Source organism: Netta rufina (genome assembly GCF_964035555.1).
Source record: "Netta rufina genome assembly, chromosome: 2".
Taxonomy (NCBI): Eukaryota; Metazoa; Chordata; class Aves; order Anseriformes; family Anatidae; genus Netta; species Netta rufina.
Window position 1 is genome coordinate 40950731 of NC_140124.1, and position 22570 is coordinate 40973300.

Genomic DNA, 22570 nt, shown 5'->3' on the forward strand with positions numbered 1-22570 from the left:
AACATGTAGGGAGAGACAGTAAGGGAGATGAAGGAGTCTGCTTTCGGTTCAGCCCGTGGCGTATGCTCCATGCCTTGTGTGTCCTGGCTCTGACTAAGCTGCTCCACTTACTGCCTCATCTGCCCGCCACACCTGCCTGCTGTTTCTGCTGGGTTTCTTTCACTCATTTGCTTGCTTTCTGTCTTTTAAACTTCTCGGCTTTGAAATTTCTCATGTCTGTTTAGGACCTGCTTCGTGGGGTTTGTTTCCATCTGTATTTCTGGAGTCCTGATTTTTATACTTTGACAAGTTCTCATTGTGTCGGGCACGTTCTGCAGAACTGGAACCAGCCCTGCAATGATGCAGTCAATATACAGGTAGACTTTATCATGACATCCCTGAGCCTGGAAGTAGTTGACAAGCTTTCTGATTTTTTTTTCTAGCTGAAACACTTTAAGGAACCTTCTCTAAGTTCTTCCCACAATCACTTCCAAAATAGCATTTAGAACCAGTTCATTTTTGTTGTTTTCCTTCCATTTCAGGTCTTGGATTGGCAGTTTTAGATGTTTTTGTTTCCATATATCTTAAAAGCAAAAAAAAATAAAATAAAAATAAAAAGTTTAAGAAACAAGCAAGCAAAACAAATAAATACGATTCTGTGCCATTTCCTTATTTGTCTTGAAAATTATAATAAATTAACAAGAAAAAGAATACAAAAGCCATACCTCTCAGCTGTTCCCCATGTGTATTTCTTAGCTTATTGTTCTGCACTGGCTTGGTTATTTTGATCCTACGTCTGAGTTCGATCAGTGTTGTTTTTCTTCAAGGGACTAGAAACTCCTTTTTTGCTCATTCCATCTACTAATATTTCAGGGATGTGACACTAGCAGGTGCCAAATTTCATGTCAAAAATAAAATTTTCAGGCTGATGGAATCCTTGAAACCACAGATCAAGTTTCAGGCCAGTTGAACAAAGCTGTAGAGCATCCATTTGTATCACTCATTCACATAATGAAACCTGTTCTTTTAACTCAGTTCTTGATATATTAACCCTGCAGTTATCCTCATACATAAATGGGAGATGTGTTGCTTTCGTCGGTTATAATAGGATATAACCATATAAATCCCCTGTGCATGAATGGAAAAATAGAGCCCCTTAGGCTATAGGTATCAAAGGTCTCCCCTATACTTACAATAGCCTAATAAGGTTATTTTGGAGGCACAGGTAATTACTCAGGGACTCCCTATAGCTAGTGATTCATTGTTCGCTGCTGAAACATTTCTACATGAATTATGTTTTAAACAAGCAAATCCTTGGCCTTCCCTTTCTTGGGGGGAAAAAAAGAGAACCTAAGGGACACAAAATTCCACCATTTTCTGTGTTAAAACACTGTTTGCTAGTTAAAAGCATCGCGTTATTTGAGCCAATTTAAATGTAGCATTGTGTTTGGTACTGCTTTGAATACACGAGTGTGTGCTTCTGAATTTCACGTTTTGATGCAAATATTGTTGTTGTGATTAATTTGATATTTAGAAAAGAATGTGGATACAAGATCTCGGTGCTATGAATAAAACAGTCGGAGTTAACTGTCCCTGGGGATAGAATCAATCACTGTTGTAGAAGAGGGTGACATTTAAAAAAGAAACTCAGAAGAAAATGTCATGCTTAAAAAATTAGATTTAAACGCACTAGCTCCTGATTGATTTTTATTGCACTCAGATGGATACACTGATTGATTATCAGGCTTACAAATGTTTAGTACCTTTCTCACTTCTCTAATAATCAGAATAATCTAATTTTCAATGTCATTTAAGTTACTGTATTCAAGGTTATAATAGATCATATTTCTAATAAAACATAGCAATTATGTAATGAATAATACAGAGCTGCTAGGCAGAGTTCAGATTCACCTTCCTCAAAAAAAACCACCACACACACACCACCACCACCACCCATGACTGGAAGAGCCGTGCAGGGTGGCGATGTCCTTCGGGTTGGTGGTGCTTTCCCCTGCTGCTGAGCCGAACCCGGGGCGCAATGCCAGGGCTTCCTGGAGCGCTGGTCAGGGCACCCTTGCCGTAGCCCAGCAGCATTTCTCAACAGGAAACCCGGGGCAGGTTTGAATGCTTTAATATATGCCTGGGGAAAAATGAGAGCGTGCCAGGTTCTCATGAAGTTCCCTTCATGGTTTGTTTCTCTGCGCTCCCTCTGAATTCTGAGACCTGTCTGCGGAGAGATATGATCTCGCTGAACTCGAGATGTTTCCTTCTGGCGGCCGCGCCAGACAGCCGACCTCGTGGGTTCCTCTGGGTTAGCTACACAACATGCAGTTTTCAGCCGAGTTTGGTTTTGTGCTCGAGGCTCCGTGCTCGTTACTGGCTTCGTGCATTAGAAGCAAGAGTTTTTAATGAGAAATGTGCGTCGCCTCCGATCGTTCTCCATATGTCAAAGCTCAGTTTTGGCATGAGAATTTGTTTTAAGATAGTTTCCTGTTGTTTTTAAAGACCGAGCGGCTTTGCCTGAAAGAAAACATTATTTCATCTGGAAATCACAGCCCAGGAAAGCCAATCCATTTATAACTACCTGGTGTTCTGCATCTTGTAAAGCTGTGTTTGGCTTGCAGTTGTATGGCTAGGAAAAGAGGAACAGGGCTCTTACCCTTCTGACTTGATGGCATCTCGGTTTGTCAAGCATGATTGTGTTGTTTTCAAGAGGATTTTTTCCTTGTTTCTTTACTTTTGGCAGAGCTGGCGTGGAGCTTATGCAAAAGGTCGGGTGGTGGTGAACTCTCATCCTGTGCTGCTCCCCCCGAGGCAGCAGCAGGCTGTAATGTGCCCAGCCAAAGGGGAAAAACAACCTCCTGGAGCACAAACTCTTGGCGAGGTCCCCCACATCCGTGCCTGCTGCCATCAGCTCCGGTGCGTGATGCACAGCAAGGTGCTGCCTTCATCTGGGGGGTCGGAGGGTCTGCCTCCTCATCCTCTTTTGGGGTGCTAGGTCTGACGGGATTCAGGGTTTTCCAAGGGGACTGTTGTGAGAGCCATTCCTGCACGCTGCCGTAAGCCGTGGTGAGCACAGCTTAGTGAAAGCCGATGGGGAGAAAGGAGGTGCACGGTGTCTGGGGGGAAGTCAGGCATTTGTCCTGATGGATCGGGCTTGGCAGAGGCACTGGCTAAGTGCTTCGCATACTTGACTGGAGTTGTCCACAGCTGCTAACTCGCTGGACTTGGAGATTTTAAACAGCTACATCTGGAATTTGAGTGTCAGGACGTCAAGGGACCAAAGCTTGCACCCCTGCAAGCAACTCGGCTTTGCTGGAAGCCTTGGGTGCGAGGCTGAGCGTCAGCCTCGCCGCACGGGCACGGCACCACGGGTCCTGCCCTTCGGCAGAGCATCGCTGTGAGGGGCCGGAGAGCCCTGCCTGCCCTGTGCTGCCCTCCTCCCTGGGCTTCCCGAGTGCTTCTGAGGGCTGTGGGCTTAACAAATGGCTTCGAAATACCTCGGGACAGGAGAAGTGTGGTTTCGCAGGAATGCGAACTGACTGGATACGCTGGGAGTTGTCAAAACAGGAACAAAAACAGTTAACTAGTACACAAAGCTACTCAAAGGTCACGGGGATCTCGGGGAGGCAAAACAGCCATGATAGCATTTCGAGTCATGAATTTATAGCTGATTAATCATTATAATACGTGAAAGGTGCTGTCAAACTATCTTCTGGGCGTCTGGGGCAGCAAAGGTCATGCAAGTAATTGGGAAAACGGTGCTGTGAGTTGGAGCTTCTTCACCACGGCACACGTTTCTGCCGCCGCCAGCAAATGGGAGTGTGAGAAGTCGGTGTGAATTTTACCTGATGATCTAGAAACTGCCTAAATCTCTTGGGCTGGATCCCAGCCTCCTCCAAGGCCAAGTGGTGACTGAATTTGGTGGGCCAGTGTCACGACACGCTTGATGTGATCCTGCTCACGCACAAGAGTTGCTGTGTGGCTGCTAAATGAGAGAGCTGGGCGCCTCCAGGAGAAGCTGTTCATGCCTTTATCCTCAGCTTCAGCTACAGCAGGCCCCGCTTCCCTTGAAGAAAGCCATCCATCCCTGCTACAGCTTCAAGCAGAAGGCAGAAAGTGTGTCCGAGGCTGAAGAAGGCAGCGGGAGACCTGGCGTGAAGGGAGCAGACAGAAGGGTGGGTAACACTGGAGGGCAGGGGCTGGTCCCTCACGTCGGCACAGCACCAAGCCCTGCCGCGGCTCCCCGGCGGTGTCTGGGTGTGGGAGCACAAGTCCCAGCCTGCGCGTCCGTGGGGTGACGGGGAAGCTGTCCCGGGGAGATGGATGGCAGCAGACGTGCTCAGGCCTGGGCGGGCGGCGCTGGTGGCGTACCCACACGCAGGGATACGCCTCTCTCCGTGCTCCTCACCACACGCACGCCTCATTTGTGTTTGAGTTTCTGTGACTTCAGTGCTTCTGGCGGGGCGAGGGAGCGTCCACACTGTCCCCTGTCGGGAGCTCTTAAATAATGCAGCCGTCGAGTCAGAATTTAGTGCCCAAGTAATGAAATTCATAACCTGAGTTTTCCACAGCAGCATTAGCGGTGACACAGATTCATCACTTTCATATCATCATTAAAAGGCAGTGGAATTGCATCTGGGATTGATGTGATCATATGCATGTAAAGACCGAGACACAAAAAAGGTGTGATTGATGTGATATAAGCATAAGCTGTAATCCAGAACTATTCCCACATGCAGCGTGACAGTTCCTGCTCCCCGAGCACTGATGGCTTTGAAATTTACTGTGTAAATGTGTGTGCTCGTGTTTTTATTTAACTCTTTTCAGCATAGTGCCATCTTAGTCTTTTCCCCTCTTGTTTTAAGTTGAATTATACATGCGGTTGGATCTGCATAACAGGTCAACATTACAGAAATTCTTTATATTTCTGGAGCACTTTATTGTGTTGTCTTACAGCAAGTGCAGAAATGCAGCTAAGTCAGATGCAGCCTTAGAAAAATGCAGAAAATATCAAAAGTAGGCGTGAAGCAAGACGATAAATGTTACTTGGGCTTTACTATTATTACAAAGACCGTCGGAATCATAGAAAAAAGGTAACAAACGAACAAAACCTGTTAGTTTTCAGGACATGTTAATTCTCCCCTTCCACTCTTCCTACCTCTCAGTGCTTTGCTCATGAAAAGCAAGGACAGAGCTGGGCCATTTGGTGGTGGGGGCTGACCAGCAGCTGTCCCTCTGCTGGCCTCTGGAGGGGAAAGGCCCTCAGGTGCAGCGGGAGGAAGAGCTGCGCGGTGGCAGCACGGGAGCCGTGTCCGGATTCCTGCCTGAGTTATCTCCTTGCATCTGGGAGCTCTTGGCAGCTGCTCCCAAGGCCGGCCTAAATAACGTGTTTGTCTTCCACGAGGAGCTCAAAGCTATTGAGATAAGTAGTTGCTGAGGCCGCCTGTTTAGCAAATTTGTCAATCGTGGAGCTATAAGTAAATGGGGCTTTATTACAAAGGCTTATTGCTTTTTGCGGTTGTGTAGGAGTTTACATAATTTTCTAAGGAGCTCTTTTATCTCCCAAGTACAGCAGTGATTAGGATTTACTTCTGGAGTGCGGCAGCAGTTGGGAGCACTCGAGCTGTTCGTGTTGGCCCTGGACGTTTTTTCAGTGCCTGGGCCTGATTTGTGCCCTGCCCTGGGACCCGGTGAACAAGGCAGGGCACCGGTGTTAGGGGAGTGTTTGTCAGAAGGTGGGGGGATCCATCTGACTCCCCCAGACCTGCCTACCCTGCTAGCACCGAGCCTTCACAAGAATGCGCCTCTTTGCCTTTCCTGTTCACTTTTCTGAGTCTCTGTTACTCCAGACGTGAGAACTGATGGCGTTTGAGGATAGGCTTTAAACCATCAAGGTGCTCAGCATCCCCGCCGTGATCCAGCAAATCACATAACTGACCTCATTGTGGATCTTTTTGCATGATTCAAGTCAAGTGCATCCTTAAAACGTTTGCTGGAGCAGGGTCAGAGTCCTCTCAGTTGCAAAGCCAAACCTTTGGTCAGAAAGGTATAGGTTGGTCGTCCTCACCACCTGCCAGGTGCACCAGTCACCCTGTCAGAATTCAGGGCACTGGTCTAAATATCACGAGGGTTTGAACACGGGTGAATGTTGGTGTTATTTTCTGTTTGGTCTTTGAGGTCTTTAATATTGATACTGAGTCTTTGGGGAGAGGGATTGGTTTGGTTTGGCTTTGTTGTAAAGCCTGGGTTCCTTGTGCATCTGGTTACGCTTAAAATGTTAGCTCTAGCTAACGACAAGCCTCTTGATGAAATACACAAATACTGGCAGTGCTGCGGACACAGACCCATCTCCTGGGCACCTCTTGTAAAATGAAGCTATTTTCGTTAAAAGAACAGAGCAGCATGGTGATGGCGCAGCTGTCATATTTTATTACAGGACACAAATATGAGGGAAATCAATTACAGAATGACTGCAGCACAATGCATATTTCTAATAATCCCCCACAACTCGGCTAAGGTAGAAGGCTGGTCTGAGTGCAGGAGCAGATGGCAAGCAACTTTAGATAGCTTCACTGCAATTTTTTGCTCTTTCAACTGTTTGTGCTTCTCCTTTGATCTTCAGATCTTGAGTTTAATGTTTCATCTTCTTTCACTGACTGTTTTCAAATTTAACTTCCCCTCATATGATTTTTGCTGGGTGGAGTTTGTATTAAGTACGGGGTTGGTTACATCCCATATTGTGAAATCTAAAAAGAGAGATCATTACTTTCTTCAGTGTGGTTCACATCCAATAAAATACCAACTACGTCACTGCAGAGAATTTCTCCACGCACAATTATAGTGATACAATGAAAAAATCCCACCGCACAAGGTTAATAAGAGGCTCACGGTGCATGTGAAATTGTGGTACACTTTCCTGGAGGGTAGACAGTATGGAACTATTGACAAGACATCCACAACAAACACATACGGAAATTTGCTTTCACCATTATCCCATTAAATTCAGTTTATGCAGACGAGTAATTAAGCTTGTGAAAGTATTCTCTGTGCATATAACGTTTTTATCTCCACTTGTATAATTCATTTTTTAAAAGTTGCGGTGTTTTGAAGTAGATCAACAAGCGTAACACGGGGTGATCTGAGTAACCACATGTGATCTGTGCTTGTTCTTCTACAGCTGTCAGAAATGATAGGAACAAAAAGAAGAAGGAACCTTCAAAGCAGGAGTCCACAGAAAACTATGAAATGACAGCAGAGTTGGATGATCTCACTGAGAAGATCCGAAAAGCTCACCAGGAAACCTTCCCCTCGCTCTGCCAGCTGGGAAAATACACTACAGTAAGTATGGTTTGTAGATGATGTATTCTGGATTCAGGTGGGTCATATGAGTTTGGGATTAGAGACTTCTGATGTTTGAAATGGGTGCAGATGTACATGCAATCCATGGATCTCCTTAGCCATGCAAAAAGTGTGTATCTGCATGGAAATACGTGCACTTAACTGTAAGCATTACTTAGCAGTATTATACAAAAAGCTACAGACTGAAAGACTAGTCCAGAAAAGAGACAAGCTTGGAGTCCGTGAGTGAATTACATACCAGCATTGATCAGAAATTTGTTGGCTTCCAAAAACATGTTTATGCTTGTGCATCAGCAGATGGCTACTTTGCTGGTGGAGAGAGTTCGTAAATGGTACTGGTAACAGTCCCAAGGCTACCATGGTCAAGGAAAATGGGAAATGTCTAAATAAACCAGTTTCCAAAATGTTTATTTGCGCTGTATTCCTCTTCTAGTCTACCAAAATACCCCAAAGCAGCCAACATTTTGCTGCTTTTTAGAAATGAAAAATCAGCTCCAAGTCAAGAAGGTCAGTGCAGTAGGAATTTCTCCAGAGGGTGATGACTCAGGGAAATAGACTTTTTTTATATACAAATACAAGAGAAAATACAATGTCAAGTTTGCCAATGCAGTAATGAAAGAGATGCTAAAAGTTAATGCTAGGCAGTACTCAGAGTCCTATCAGTAGGTGAGTGACTTTGCTGGTCTGTTGTTGCTGTCAGTTGTAGCAGCACCGCCTGTTCCAGAGGGATGTGCCAAACGTCCTGCTCTCAGATGTGAGGCTGGGAGATGAGTGGATGGCTGGGCCAAGCAGCTGTCTGCCTGCACAGTCCTGGTCCCCTGCCCCCAACAGACACCAGAAACCCAGACCTAGAGGCCAGGTGAAAGCTCTGTCACTGAGTTCCTCTGCATTTTTCAGTAAACACCCCGCTACTGAAACAAACATTGCATTTCTCAAAGAGTACTTCAGGCAAGATGAGTGGCATGAATATTCAGTGAGCAGGGTGCTGTGTTATGGCATTCTTGGCTATTTATTAAGGTCAGCTCAAAAATCTCAGATCTAGGTGTAAGATTTTGAATTTAAGTGCAAGAAAAGCAGATACACGTGTTGTGACATTAGGGAAGAGCATATTTTTCACATCACCGAAAGCGGCGTGTTTGTTTTCACGAACATTTTTCACATTTAATTTCGAGACCTGCATAAAATTGTTGGCACTGGGGAAGGCTTCTGTCCTCTGCATGCTTCTCTGGTGCTTTCTCTGCTCATGTTAGATGTAGTCAAAACAATCAATGCCGGCGTGCTGGTAAATACTGCCGTAGTAGGCAAGCACAGTCAGACCCCCGGGGACTAGCGCAGCATGCGAGGCTGGAAGCTCGAAAACAGCCAGCTGGTGACATAACCAAAGGCAGGGCTGGGGGCTGGGGGATTCATAGCGTGTCTTTTCAAGGAAATTCCTGCCTTAATGCCTTCCACCCCTCCCCGCAGCACGTGTGGTTGTGTGCCTTCATCCTGAAGGGAATAAAATCTTCCAAGCAGGCTCTCACACTTCTGCTAATGCACGAGCGCTTCTGGACAAGTGTGAAAAATCTTCCCAGTTCAAAGGCAGCGAGTCTGTGCCTCGCAGAAGAGGTGATCGGGTGTCCACAGCTGGGACACGTAGCCAGACGGGTATGCATGCCAGAGTTTATTGCTCACGGGCTGCCTTGCAAATGCCCTGGCTATCCCAGAATAATGTATCATATACCTCCAAATGGGAGCGCGTTGGTGCGTGCTGGTGTGCTACCTCTGAGCTGGAAGAGCGCTACGGCGGGTGTGGTGGTACCTAGTGCTGGTGATTGACCAGGCTCTGGGTGGTTGAAAGATAAGCCTGGGCACCTATATGCTTGCATTACGTATTGGATGCTTAAGGGCCATTAATATTTTAGCTCTTGAAATGATACACGTGGAAACTGGAGAGGGTCTTGTCACGAATGAAGGCATATCATACTGCTGATGCCTTCACTCTTGAGTTCCTGTTGACCCTCCTGGAGAGTTGGTGTCCCTGAAGAAATTTCAGAGCCTGCACTGAGAGCACCTGGATTTCCATAATGGATGAATCTGAACTGTCAAGGAGTCCCAGGTAACCCCGATCCCTCTCTGAGGCTGAATATTGCTCATTAATAACCCACTCATTAACAACCCACACCGTCTCTGAGGCTGAATGGTGCTCATTTCTGTCACAGGACAGATTGAACAACTTGGTGAAAGAGACTTGTTTTTATTGTTGGTCTTCTGGAAGTCCATAGCGGTTAGCTGCACGTGGCTAAAGTCCTGCCACTTCGTCATGTTTTGGTACTGCACAAGTTGCAATAACAAAATTATACAGGAAGAGTTATTTTTGGCTTACCTTGAGAGCTACACAGCTTCCTTCAACAGCTGCGTCAGAACTAGTAGTGGTGGTGCTAAATATTAACTGTCCTCTCGCGTCATTCCCATAATCTCTGTGTGAAATGCGGGGTATTTAAATCTCTCTTCTTGCTAAGGTCTGGCAGCCACTCCAGCCTTTGAGATAGGAATTCAGCGTAACAGCTCGTTTTTGTGAGTGTTATCTTTGCCTGGCTTTGAAAGGGACAAAGTACAGCACTCCCACAGTTGCTTGCACCCAATAAAGGACCTCGGGGATTGAAATATTCTTGAATATCCCTGTGGCTGGAGTAAGGGGGCTTCATCTCCAGCTGTCTGTCAAGCGAGGGGAGAAGCCTTCCTGTAGGCACGGAGGATCCATGACTTGCAGGATGCGGAAGGTGTTTGTGCTGATGGAGAGGGACACAGCTTCAGTACTCAGACACAACAACATGAGCTGGTGGCAGGATTCAGGTGAGAGTCTTTCGTTCTGAGACACTTGAAATAGAGATCAGAAGTCAAAAACAGCACACAACCCTTCTTCTAAATGCTGAGCCCAAGGAGAGCTAGAAGCATGCGATGCTTCTAGCATCATTGCTCTTGACAGTAACAAGCTAGTACAAGTAGAAAATAGCCAGTCGTGCTTTCCTGCCTGGTCCTGCAGGCTAACATTCACGCAATGTGGTGCTCTCATGCTGCAAAGCGTATGGATTGCTTCTGTAACCTCACAGGGTAGGGTTTTTGTTTGGTTTTAAGTGAGAGGCGAGAAATGAGCACATTTTATCAAAGTGGATTCACCTGAATTTCATGAGCTTTGCACTTGCGTAGTGATAGGAACCGTGGACAGAAGAATCTGCTCCGTACGTGCAATTCCTGTACACCTTTGGTTATGTGATCTTTTGGACCGATGTAAAACATGGTTTTGTTTGTTGCTGGAAAGAGCAAAGGATGTAAGTATATGAGAGTGGAATAAAAAAGAGCTTGCAGAGATACAGCCATAAAAAAAAAATAAAAATCTGTTCAGACATTTAGCTTGCATATCCAACTCCTCTTCTTGGCCACCACAGCCTGCATTTCCTGCAGGAAAGGTTGTGTGGTTGTATTTTTTCCCATTGTGTATTTTTACCTGCTCAAAGAAAGGTTTTGGAAAAGCAATTTCAATTACCTTTTTTATATCCATCTGCTCTTTAAAAAGAAAGAGTCCCTATCTGTAATAATTACTGTGCTTTGCATAGTTAATAAAAGTCTACTTAAAATAATGGGGGAATAGCACTTGTATTAAATTCCCTGGGTCATTTGACTTAACAGTTGCATTTGGTAGGCAGGGGCAAGTATAGTTCTGTCGATGATGAGAATCAGCAAGCTGTTTAAACGTAATGGATTTCAAAAGTCCATCATAAATAGATCTGTTTTATTACTGTCAGCCAGGTAAGAGAAAGTGCCCTAGTAATTTCTCTAGAGATGTCATACTTTATAGTATAATTGAGTGTAACTATACTGCTTGTCCCTTGGGACTGGCATTATTTGTAAGTCTACAGCTGTGTTACATCCAGCCTCGTGATAAAGGGAGGATAAAACAGAAAATAATTTTTACTCTGTGGACCTTGCTTCAGGTTCTCCCAGGTTGCTCTTTGCTGGCTGGAAGCGGAGGCGTCTCCCCCCTCGGTGGCATTTTACTCTTTGTAAGTCCTTGGCGTGGAAGTTACACACCTCGTGCTCTGTGCCACCGGAGAGGACACAGATATCCCGATGCTGGAGTGGAGCAAAGTGTGCTGTGCTCCTTGGTGGAGCGGCAGGAGCTGCAGTGCATCGCTGCTTTTACTAAGGAGGCGTAGCAAGTGTTCCTGATTAGGGGCTAGTGCCCCTGCGAGCCTTGTTTCATTTGTAAAGTGGATTTTAAAGACTGTAGGGATTCTGCTACTGTGTATGTTTCTGGGAGTACCTCGTCCTGTATTGTTAATGTGGAGACGGAGCAGCCCGCAATGAAAAACAAAAATGATGGAAAAAAGGGGATCAATTTATGTGGCAAAAATGGCTGTTTAATTGGATTTCATAGCAAGGTTGGGCTTTTCCACTGATAAAGATGTCACTAGGGTGTATTACAGTATTGTTCCACCATATGTGCACTGGTGCAAAGGCCTGAAAAACATGCAAGACTGCTCCTGGAAAAGACACCCAAAAAACTGCTTCAGGAAAATATTCAGGAAAAGTCATAGCGTCTGCATGTTTTTCACAGCGTGGTTAGAGGAGATCCCCAGGCAAATTTAATCAAAGTTTCCATTTCTAATGTGCATTTTATTAACCCTGTGTTCTGTTGTTGAAGCTATACATTGATACTGAGTCAGTTTTGGTTTTACACAGTCAGAAATGCTGCTAAAAATCTAGGGATCCTCCATGATGCTTGCGACCACATCCATTACCGAATGAAATGTTAAAAGTCGTCCCATTTGTAGCATCTCAAAGATAATGTGTAAACCACATTAGACCCAATGCCGAGGATCTGGCAACCAGCATAATAAAACACCAGGTTATTTTGTGTTTTATTAACTGCCCCTTCTTTTCAGTTTGCATAATGGTGAGTTAGATTTACATTTGTTAGGACGGCCGTGCATTACTCTTAATAGAAGACATGTCAAACTTCCCGTTGCCAGTACTGTAGCATGATAAAGTAACCTCATATGATACTGATGAAGATTTCGTTCACACTTGCTGGTTTCATGCAACGTCTTTTTTTCCAGATGGATACCCTATTGTAAAATGATTTCCTGCTTTAGGCTCTGCTTTGTGTAGCTCTACGCTATGCCATCTTTCTATGAACTGGATAAACTGCCTATTAAATTTAATTACAGCCTGAATGACTGCACATCTTGATCTTATTTTTCCTCCAATGTACTGTATTTCACCAAGGTCCTTGAGGATGAAATAAAATAAATCTGAAGGATGCATACTCCAGTAGCCGAAAGAAATGTTTCAAAGGGCATTACAATGACTGTTAACCCATTAGTTTTGGACCATTTTGAAGGCAATTCTTTAGGTTTAGCATTATAAAGACATTTTCTCCTATCTTTTTGACTGTCATTTAAAAAAAAAATAGAAATCGTTCCCAGAATAAAAATTCAAATAGAAGTGGTGAAGTTAATTTCTTATCCCTTAAGAAGGAGGGGAGCAGGGCAGAGCACGTACGCACCTTTAAACTCTTCATCATGATTAGCATTTATTTTTTGTAATAGTGGCCTAGTATAAATATTTCTGGCTGGAATCTCTACTCCGTTGCAAGTGAAGGTGAGCGTCAGGCTGGTGGCCCCCCGGGACCCATCGTGGCTTTCCCATGCGTGCCTGGTGGTGGTGGTGGAGGCAAGGCAGCAGGGGACAGGGTGAGGCAGCGAGAACGGGGGCCTGGTGACAGCATCTGCAGCCCATGTCCTCCCTCCCACTTCTTCCGTCTGTCCTTCCTGTGAAAGAACCGAGGAAAGGCGGTGGCCTCCAAGGTGACAAACCACTTGGGTGCAGATTTGGCTGGTGGAGAATTCCTTCCACTCCTTGACTCCTTTCTGTTCCTTGACTCCTGTGAAGGTCTCCTGCTGTTTCCAAGGGGGTAGATGTCCTCACCACCAGCAGTGTCGGTGGTAAGGTCACTGGAGATGTTTCCTCCTAGGAAGTGCAATCCATGTAAGCTGAAAGCTTTTTGATGGCTTTTTACCTGCCATGTCTGTTAGTGTCAAGTTGACTCCTCTTGTTGAATTTTATAGTTAAGATGTACGATCGCAAGCAATGCTGGATCCAAATGCTGGCAAAACAGGAAAGTGTTGCACGTAGGAATGGAGGAGAGGAGCACTGGGTATTTCAGAGCTCCGTCTTCATCTGTTTTTTGAATCACAGATGGGTTGGAGGTGACTCTGGAGGTCTTTTTTTGAGTCAAGGTCAACTCTTGAGTTGAGTCCAACTTTTGTTGGACTAATCTCAAATAGATGACAGAAGCTTTTGAGTCAGCCAGGTCTTGTCTAGCATCCTCTTCATGTTTAACTTATTTAAGGGTTAAGTGCTTTGTTTGAATGTACAAAAACACGGATTTTTGTGTTAAGATACATGAATCTGTGGTCACTGAAAGATGCAGCAGGAACGTCTTTGTAACACTTCAAACAGGAGGACGCATATTGGATGCCCCATCAAATGAGCACATAGCACTCATCATCACACATGGTGTTTCTTGTAACGTTGTGTAAAGAAATGTTGTTTAATTCATGGGAGACTGTAGCTTGAGAAAGCTGTAAAACCCTCGCAGAGCCACAGAGCAGATAAATTAAGTAGAACTAATTTGCTGAGATCTTAAGTATGTGAAACTATGTTCCAAATGTTGTGCTGCTTTTTCCAGATGAGGACCCAATATTCTTGTTCCACTGTTCATTTTATTTTCTGGGGTACAACTGTAAATTGTCTCTCTCAATGCACTTATTATATAATGGCAAGGAAGAATAATGATAGTGGCATTTGGAAATGCTTAAGTTCATTTGTATTCCTTGTACAGATGGCCTCTGCAATCATAAGTAACAGAGAAGTATCCAAGGAATTTTCAGGCGATTAATCCAAGTTTAAAAACAGCATCATCCCAACAGCAAACTGCAGAAATTGCCTGGAATGTTAATAGAGAGCACTTCTAGAAGGAATACTCGGTTGTTGTTTCTTTCCCTTGAAAATCACTTACTGAAAGGGATGTTTTTGATTTATGGTGCCTTCTGGCTTTCTTTCCAGAACTCCAGCGCAGACCATCGGGTTCGACTGGACCTTGGGCTCTGGGACAAATTCAGTGAACTTGCGACAAAGTGCATTATTAAAATAGTGGAATTTGCAAAACGATTGCCAGGCTTTACAAGTTTGACCATTGCAGACCAGATAACTCTACTTAAAGCAGCCTGCCTGGACATACTGGTACGTACCTTTATATATATATATTAATATTACTGCAGTACTGATTTATTTTCTAGTTCATTCTGTTACTGTGATTGACAGAAGGTTAAATACTGCCCCAGCTTTATGGTTGCATACTTACTGGTACAGTCACGAGTGCACTCTGACATGTCTACTAATATTGGTTATATAGGATGACCGCACTTTACTTCTCAAGATGTGTATTAAGTCCTTACAGTTTGTGGATTTCAACAGAGCTGAAAGAAGGGCACGTTTTGGTGTTGCAGCACTGAAATATGTACTACTTCAGAAAAATGTCCCCATTGTTAACACTGTGACTGTTTCCTTCCTTCTCCTCCTCCTCCCTCCAAAACATCGTGCAGGCAGCACTGTGTATAGAGTATCTAGGAGGAAGTCCTCTTTGTGAAGTTTCAGGAATGCACTGTATCTCTAGTCTGGTGACTTGAGGAACCAGACACAAATATTTAGAGTGATTTTTTTGCAGGTTGTGATGTTGGAACCTGATGTTCCCAGAGCCTGGCAGGCACAAAGCCTTTGGTACACAGAATTGCCTGCTTTCAGGAGTGCTACCCATGGAATTAGACTCTAGGGGGCTTTGTACAAATTTGAGCAAAATGTCATTTAATTTTAAATAGGCAAGCATACAGTTTACAGAAGGAAACTATGCAGATAGGCTTGAAGTTTTCCTCCAGAGCTTGCCACTAGGTCAAGGCAAGCTATCTTCCCTTTGTCTGCAGTTGTTTCTGTCACGCTGACCTTCGGAGGAGCCCTCTGGGATCTTATCATTTCTTTATAAAGACCTTAGAGGTCTTCAGGCTTTTAATGGCAAATACGCTCTTTATTGTTGACCGTAGCCATAGCTTTAAGTAAAACAGTTAATTCTTTAAATGTGTTTTAAAGATATCAAGTGTGTTTTATACATCTTTCAAATGTCTTCTGAGAATAAACCTTCTGGTCCTTACTGAACCAGGTGACTTTTCAGTACGGCCAGGAAGCCCTTTGTAGGATGGGTACTGTAGGTATATTTTTTGGCATAACACGGGAGTTTAACCTGCAGAGTTTGAGTTAAAGTAATTAATCTTGGAATTTCTAAAAGTGCATTGCTTCAAACAGGATCATATTGAGGAAGACATTAACTGCTGTGACCTTTTCCTCTTGTGCTGTCAAGAGCTGTTTTGAGGAATCGCATCTAGAGGGCATTGATGTAGGAGGAAAAGTGGGTGGGAGAGGGGCAGGGATATTATTCTTTGGCCTATGAAAAAAGGGAAAGCTGAGGTTGCCCTGCAGTGCTCAAGGTTCACCTCTCATTGTCCGCTTCGTCCGGGCACTCATTCAGCCCAGACTGTCTCCTTGTTATTGTGTGTGGTCCCTCCACAAGACAGAGCCATTTATTCACAATCTCATGCCTGTCGTCATTAGCTCTGGTATGATAAGGTGCAGTTACGTTCCTCTTACACTGAAAGGCATGCAATAACTTACAAAGTTTGGCATTTCCTCAAATGTATTCTGCCAGAGGTACAGGAAGAGAATTGCTTTGCATTTGCAAACTACAGAAAATACCCAAAAATGGTGGTGCAGAGAAGGGGTCAAGATATAACAAAAAACTGTGCAATCAAACTCTTTAACCCTAAAACTTCAGGCCTTAAGCAGCTTCCCCCTGCTTGGAGCTGCCATTTTACTGTGTCTGTAGCTACTGGAAAAATAATCATAATCTAATTCTGTAACTGCAAAGGATCCTGTGAGCTCCTGAAGCTATTTTTTGGGAGCAGTTACCAGAGCATCAAGTATGCCTGGCCCCCCACATGGTGTGGGATCCCCTGGTAGTTCTGCGTCTTGCTTACCTCATGCAACCTGGATGGGTGTTATCAAGTATTTAGGGGAAGCTTTTCTGCTGGCATTTTTGTCAGAAGAGTCTCACAGAAGCATAGGACATGTAGAGTTGGAAGGAGCCCACGAGGATTGTCAAGTCCAACCCATGACTCAACCCAAGACTGATAAAGTTATAGACAAAGGTACAGGTCTAGATAAAGGCACTTCACAGACCTTGATCAAGGAGGTTAAATAAAAGCTTAGTTGCCAGAACAGAAAAAGAATATTAATAATGAAGGAGGTAGTAAATGATGAGTATATTTCAACTAATCCATGGATAGAAAGGGTTGATTCTTTTTTTTTTTTTTTTTAAACATGATTCACTGCTTCAGTTCTGGGGGAACGTGTCAGCATTCAAGCTGTACTTACAAATTTTCCCAAGGTCTGCAATTCCTGACCACCCTTCTTTATTTTTGACAAAACTGGAGGGGGTGGCACACCTGAGCAAGCAGACATAGCCAGTGCCATAGCTCCCCGTAGCAGGGAAGGGCTGAGGCTTTTTCAGAAGCGGGAGCAGGTAAGGTGTGTGTGCTGAGAAGGGTCCTAACTTTCCTGTGCAGCACTTACACAAGCTTTATGAGACTACTTTATGTGCTGCTTAAAAAGAAAAAGGGATAATTACCACCACCACTGCCACAGTAATGTGCCGTGCGCGCACGGTCTGTGAAAAGCCCATAGCCATTAAACCCACATCACCTGCACATAATCGGAATCGCAGTGCGGCTCTGTATCTTTATTTAAGCTAAATTCCAGTACCTTCAGCACTGTTTTCAATAGAGCCTGCTTCCCCCCCAGCGAGCAGGCTCTCCTAATCACGAGGAGCATCCTGAGTGCTCTGTGTTGCCGTACGCCCGCAGCGTGAGCACGGGCACTTAGTGCCTGCCGGCAGCCCCCGTGTGTGCTGCAGGTGCCTTTCTGCAGCCACCCCATCCTGCACCCCTGTTTAGGGGCAGGGTCTCGTTGCCCCAGAGCGAATCGTAAGCGTTTATAAGCCTCGTCAAGGGCTCGGTTGGATCTTGCAGCCTTCGATGCCGAAAAGTCCTGACACCCCGACAAGAGGAGCCACTGCCAGGAACTTAATAAGCTCTATTGGATTTGGGTCAAGGAATCGTTTTATATACAAACAAACAAAAATTCTGGAAGGGAAATAGCATCAGGCCTCACAAGATAGTTGAAGGCGCCAATTGAGAACGGTGGAATTTATGTTTGCTCTGGAGCCAAAGGTTTCGGGGGTAAATATTACTAAAATTCAGTCAGTAACCCTCGTAAAAGTGACTGCTTCTGTCTGCTCGTCCGCTGGCCCCGCAGCGGGAGCACCAGCAGCCTCGTTTTGTTCTGGCAAGGCGAATGTGGAAGGAGTCCAGAGCTCAGTCTCCCTTAAATCTGATGGATAAAGCCCTAAGCCCTTGAATGCTCGTCCCTGGTAATGTCATTTTTAAACTTCTGTTGTAAAATCCTGCACGTAAACACGGAGCAACCTGTGCTGATGGGCACGGAGCGCCGGGGAGCTTTGTTCACCTGCTGCCCCGCCACAGGTCACCTGCTTGGGAAACCGTCCCGCCCGGCTCAGGCAGCCAACGTGGAGAAACTGGATTTCTTACAGAAAGCCCGGCTTACCTTAACAGATCTCTTTCAAGCAGGTAACAATTTTATGGCAGCACGATTTTGTAAGTGCAGCTTTCTGGATGTTTCTGGTTTCATGTGACCGGTAGGGATGTGTCTTTTTTTCTTTTTCTTTTTTTTTTGTTTTTGCCTTTTTGTGACTGACTCATAGACACTTGAAGATATGTTCTTTAAAACAAAGGGTCCTTTAATCATGGGCAAGAACCTTATTTATGGCTGCAAGTGGCATTTAAGAGCAGAGTGACAGCTCAAATACTTGGCTTAGTTACAAAATCTGAACAGCGCTGAGGACATTAGGAGGATGTCTCCTAGACAGTTTAAAATGGAGAAAGATACAGTGATTTCTTATTTTGAAGTGCTGACATTTCCCATATGTTCTTCAGTGAATATGAGCTTGAAATCAACTTCACTTTGACACTGGAAGTTTGCCCAAGAAAGGTTTAAGAGCAACTCAGCAATATCCATAGCGTTTCACAGATCTTGATGAAGGGCATAAATTAGAAAGAAAAAAAAAAAAAAGAAAGAAAGAAAAAGAAAAAGAAAACATTTTAAATGATCTGTCTCAGAGTTTAATAACAGTGTGTTGTGGGATAATGTAGAAGGAATGCAGCAGAAACCTGAGACCTGATTGCTCCAGTCAAGTTAAGTGCGCTGCAGAAAGCACATGCTTGAGCCTCAGCTGTGCGGGTGCCCCGTCTGAGCTGCTGCGGGCTCATCCAATTAAAGGCTCAAGCAGCATTTCGGTACCAAAGCCTCAAGGCTGCCTTTTGCGAGGAGCCCTCCCCGTCGCTGCCTGCGCCTGGCAGTGACTGCATTCTGTGGGCCCCGTGGGTTTTGATGATTCTTTCTGCAAGGCCCCTGGAGCTGTTGCTGTGTCCGGTGTCTCTTTAGGATGCCTTCTGGAGATACCAAAGAGTAGGCAAGGGTGAACTTCAGGGTAGAGAGCTGCCAGCGGTTACTGGCAGCGTAGACCGTGGCAAACATGCTTTCTTTTATTGAGGGGGTGCCATGCTTGGTAACATTAATTCCTGCTGATAATCCTCAAACACACTTTGGTGATTACCCAAAACCTTTGGCGTTACCATCAGCCTTTTCAGATCACTTATTTTAGAGGGGATTTGTGGTTAGTGAAGAACCTGAGTGTGCGCGTTCGTATTTGTGCCGCTCTTGGTTATTGATTTGAACGAGTTCAAGAGTTTATTCCAATTTGGGAGCAGGGGAACGATGTAAAACACATCTGGCCAACCGCAGAGAGTCCCGGTGCTTCGGCGTGTACCCACCACGTGAGATAAGGGTATTACTCAGATGCAAAGCAGCTCAAGAGCCTTCTGCAGAAATACGCCCCATTAAGTCTCTTACCAAGGAATTTTAAAAGAGAAATAAGAGCTTCCCGGTAGGTCTCTCACATGCCGTATCCTCCTCGCTCTCCTCCCTGCTTATTTGGGGCAGTGTTGCCAGGCAAAGATGAAAGTGGGAGAGCCAGCCCCAGCCTGGTCAGCTGCCAGGCGGCGGGGGCCTCTGACTCAGAGCCCGGGTAGTCAGAGAAGTAATTAAAATTCTCCCTGTGCTCAGTTACATTTGTGTAAATCTGTGCAGTCCAATCCTTAAAACAAAGTGAGATGACTGCATGGGACATAAATGCAGCCGGGCCCTGGAGAAACAGGGCCGCAGCCTTAGCTAATCAGCTGGACTTTGCAAGATTTCGGCTTGGATTGGCTTGGTTTGGTTGCATTCGGTGATAAGCCGCCTCCCACCTCTGGTTTTCGAAACATGAGGCACTGAGATATGTTACACGGGCATGCCACAGGATGGATGTCCTGTCCTGCACCTCCCTGTCCTCCTGCCAGCGGGACGGGGAGGTGGCGAGAAGGTGCTCAAGGGAAGGAAGTGGACGAAGAGCAGCAAGGACTCCTGACTCACAGGTCACCCTGTCCTGCCGCCTGGGAAGGATAAGAGGAGCAGTGGCCTCGCAGCTGCAGTCAGCAGCTCTGTCTCGCCATCTCGAGGTGGCACCCGGGGCAAGCCCCATGCAATCCCGAGCAGTGGAGAGGAAACGGTCAAAGCACAGATGTGTGTGGAGATCATCTTAACCAGCGTATAGCTACGGTGTCAGCATCTGACAACTGGCCATACAGTGGCCTGAAGTCAGGTTCATCTTCGGTTAAAAAATCTGTGAGGGAAGTAGGCTGGTATTTCTGAGCAAGCAGTACTGCTGCGCTCTAGCAGACGTCCTGCCTGGGTGTGCAGCAGCACTTCCCGGCTCCTGCACCCATCTGAAGGAGAGCCCAGTAGCCTGCGGGCACGCGGGAGGCACCAGGGGACAGGGAACGTTGCAGCAGGCAGGGATGGTGTTTTATTCAAGTTGGTGATGACTGGGAGTTACCTCCTGTGCCTTTGCTTCTTTGGCTGCTTTTCCATTTTGTCCTTGCTCCAGTGGAGCACTTGTTCACTTGCTGCACACCTGGCTGTTAGTACAGCAGTATTTTCCGTGGTTTGCTCTCAGGGCAGAAATGAAGGAACCCCCAAGCACAAGGTACGATCTGCCTCTTTCACCACCTTGAAGCTCTCTGTACTCACACGAGGCAGAGAGGGGAGTTTGTCCTTACCAAGACACAGCCCGGAGGGGCACTGTCACGCAAAATTGATCCCCCAAATCAATGAAATAGCGTGTGTGTTTGAAAAGGTGAGACATTTTCATGGTCTTGCTGGGACCAGAGCGGCGTTGCAATAACGTCCCACAGGTAGGTGTGTACAGCACACTGATTAACGAGCACTTTCTGTGATTGTCACGGTAATGCTGACGAGTTAGTTATGGGAACTGCATGCAAGTTTTGATTACTTCATAACTAGAGGGTGAATTTGGAAGTGACCAATTTCTGGCATAAAAGACTAATCATAGTCTATGAAGTATTTATTTCTGTTGTACTAGAGAAATTCTGTGCTACTGGAACTGAACATACTGGAGTTGGATTTCAGGTCGCTTTGACATGAACATGTGCTTCAGCTCCTTGGGTAACTGGGAGAATGCAGCAAACCTCTTGAGGGCTGAATTCTTCAGATTTCATTTTTGTTCTTCCGCAGATCCTTAGAATTTGCACAAGATACACGCCAGAACAAGACACCATGACCTTTTCAGATGGCCTTACCCTAAACCGAACTCAGATGCACAATGCTGGATTTGGCCCGCTGACCGACCTCGTGTTCACGTTCGCCAACCAGCTCCTGCCTTTGGAAATGGATGATACAGAAACCGGTCTCCTTAGTGCCATCTGCCTCATCTGTGGAGGTACCGTACTGCGCGAATCAGACACGATAAGTTCTTCATTTATGTTCTACTTGTTTGGCTTTCCTGTACTAAAATGTGTATATATATATATATATATATAAAGATACATACGTACTATTATTATATATTACATATAAGTTATCTACAGCCACCTACACTAAAGATTTGTTTTCCACTGCTGATGGTTATTGTTTTTATTAGGGTTTTGAATGAATTGGATCAGACTGTCAGGCAGATGCCTCATAAAGGACTACAGGATATATATACATATATATCCTCTTGCATTTTTCCTAAGCAGTATGTGGGCACCTGTGTGAATGAATGACCTGTGCTAGAGCAAGACGCCCTTTATGCAACTTTTGCTCATAAATAAAATTGCAAGTTGCATGCACATCGTTACATTCGCACAGAACTCACTGGTGATGACCTTCTTTAGGAGAAGTAGGCTATGATTTTTGGGGTCTGATTACAACTGAGAAGGACAGTGCCAGGTAAAATCAGGTAAAACTGTACATTTGAAAGACAAAAAAGTCTCAGATATTTTCCAAAATTCTCTGTAAGGTAAATTTTGATCACCTGCTTTCTCTCCTACTGTGCAAATGTTGGACTTGCATTAGAATCAGGCTGTGTTTAGCCGAGCCATTTTATTGAAATGCAAACTTGATACTATTTTTTGCATAATTACACTTCACAGTACTTTAAGTGCTATTAGAGACCAACTGTTGTAACAACAAAAGTCAGTCTTTGTTGACAGTGGACCTTCAGTACAAAATCATTCTGCTTTTGTGTCTCTAACCATATCCCATCAAAAGCAGTGACGGATTCTGACACGTCATGGATGTGTTACTGGTGTATCCTGCTTTATGGTGATGTTTGCTGTCACTCAAGCTAGCACTGCCATCTGCTGATATATGATGGTAACTCACTTTGGGTTAGTGTTGATACAAAAAATAAATCATCTGTAATCTCTTTGTATACGTAGATATCTTACAAATGATTCATACAAAATTAATTGTAAGTATAGTTTGCAGCAAGGTGTTCTCCCCATGGAGAGGGAGGTGCTGGTAATTCCGGACCATTCAAATGTCAAACCTCCCCAGTAACCAAGGGAAAGTGAGTCCAAGTTTTGGAAAACTGGGGTTTGTCATCTTCCTATGGAATACA

The 22570-nt window shown here is 45.0% G+C and overlaps 1 protein-coding gene across 4 annotated transcripts in view; it reads left to right on the forward strand.

Annotated features, from left to right (window-relative positions):
- The window catches only part of RARB (retinoic acid receptor beta), a gene marked incomplete at its 5' end in the record, with an annotated part of 187494 nt that overhangs the window by 162299 nt on the left and 2625 nt on the right, over positions 1 to 22570 (forward strand). For 3 of the 4 annotated variants that reach the window (XM_084306862.1, XM_084306864.1, XM_084306861.1), the window contains 3 exons: positions 7160 to 7320; positions 14452 to 14628; positions 21202 to 21406. In XM_084306862.1, the coding sequence (XP_084162988.1) occupies positions 7160 to 7320; positions 14452 to 14628; positions 21202 to 21406 (543 nt within the window). The remainder of the gene's footprint in view (positions 1 to 7159; positions 7321 to 14451; positions 14629 to 21201; positions 21407 to 22570) is intronic. The other variant, XM_084306863.1, reaches the window with a different exon arrangement.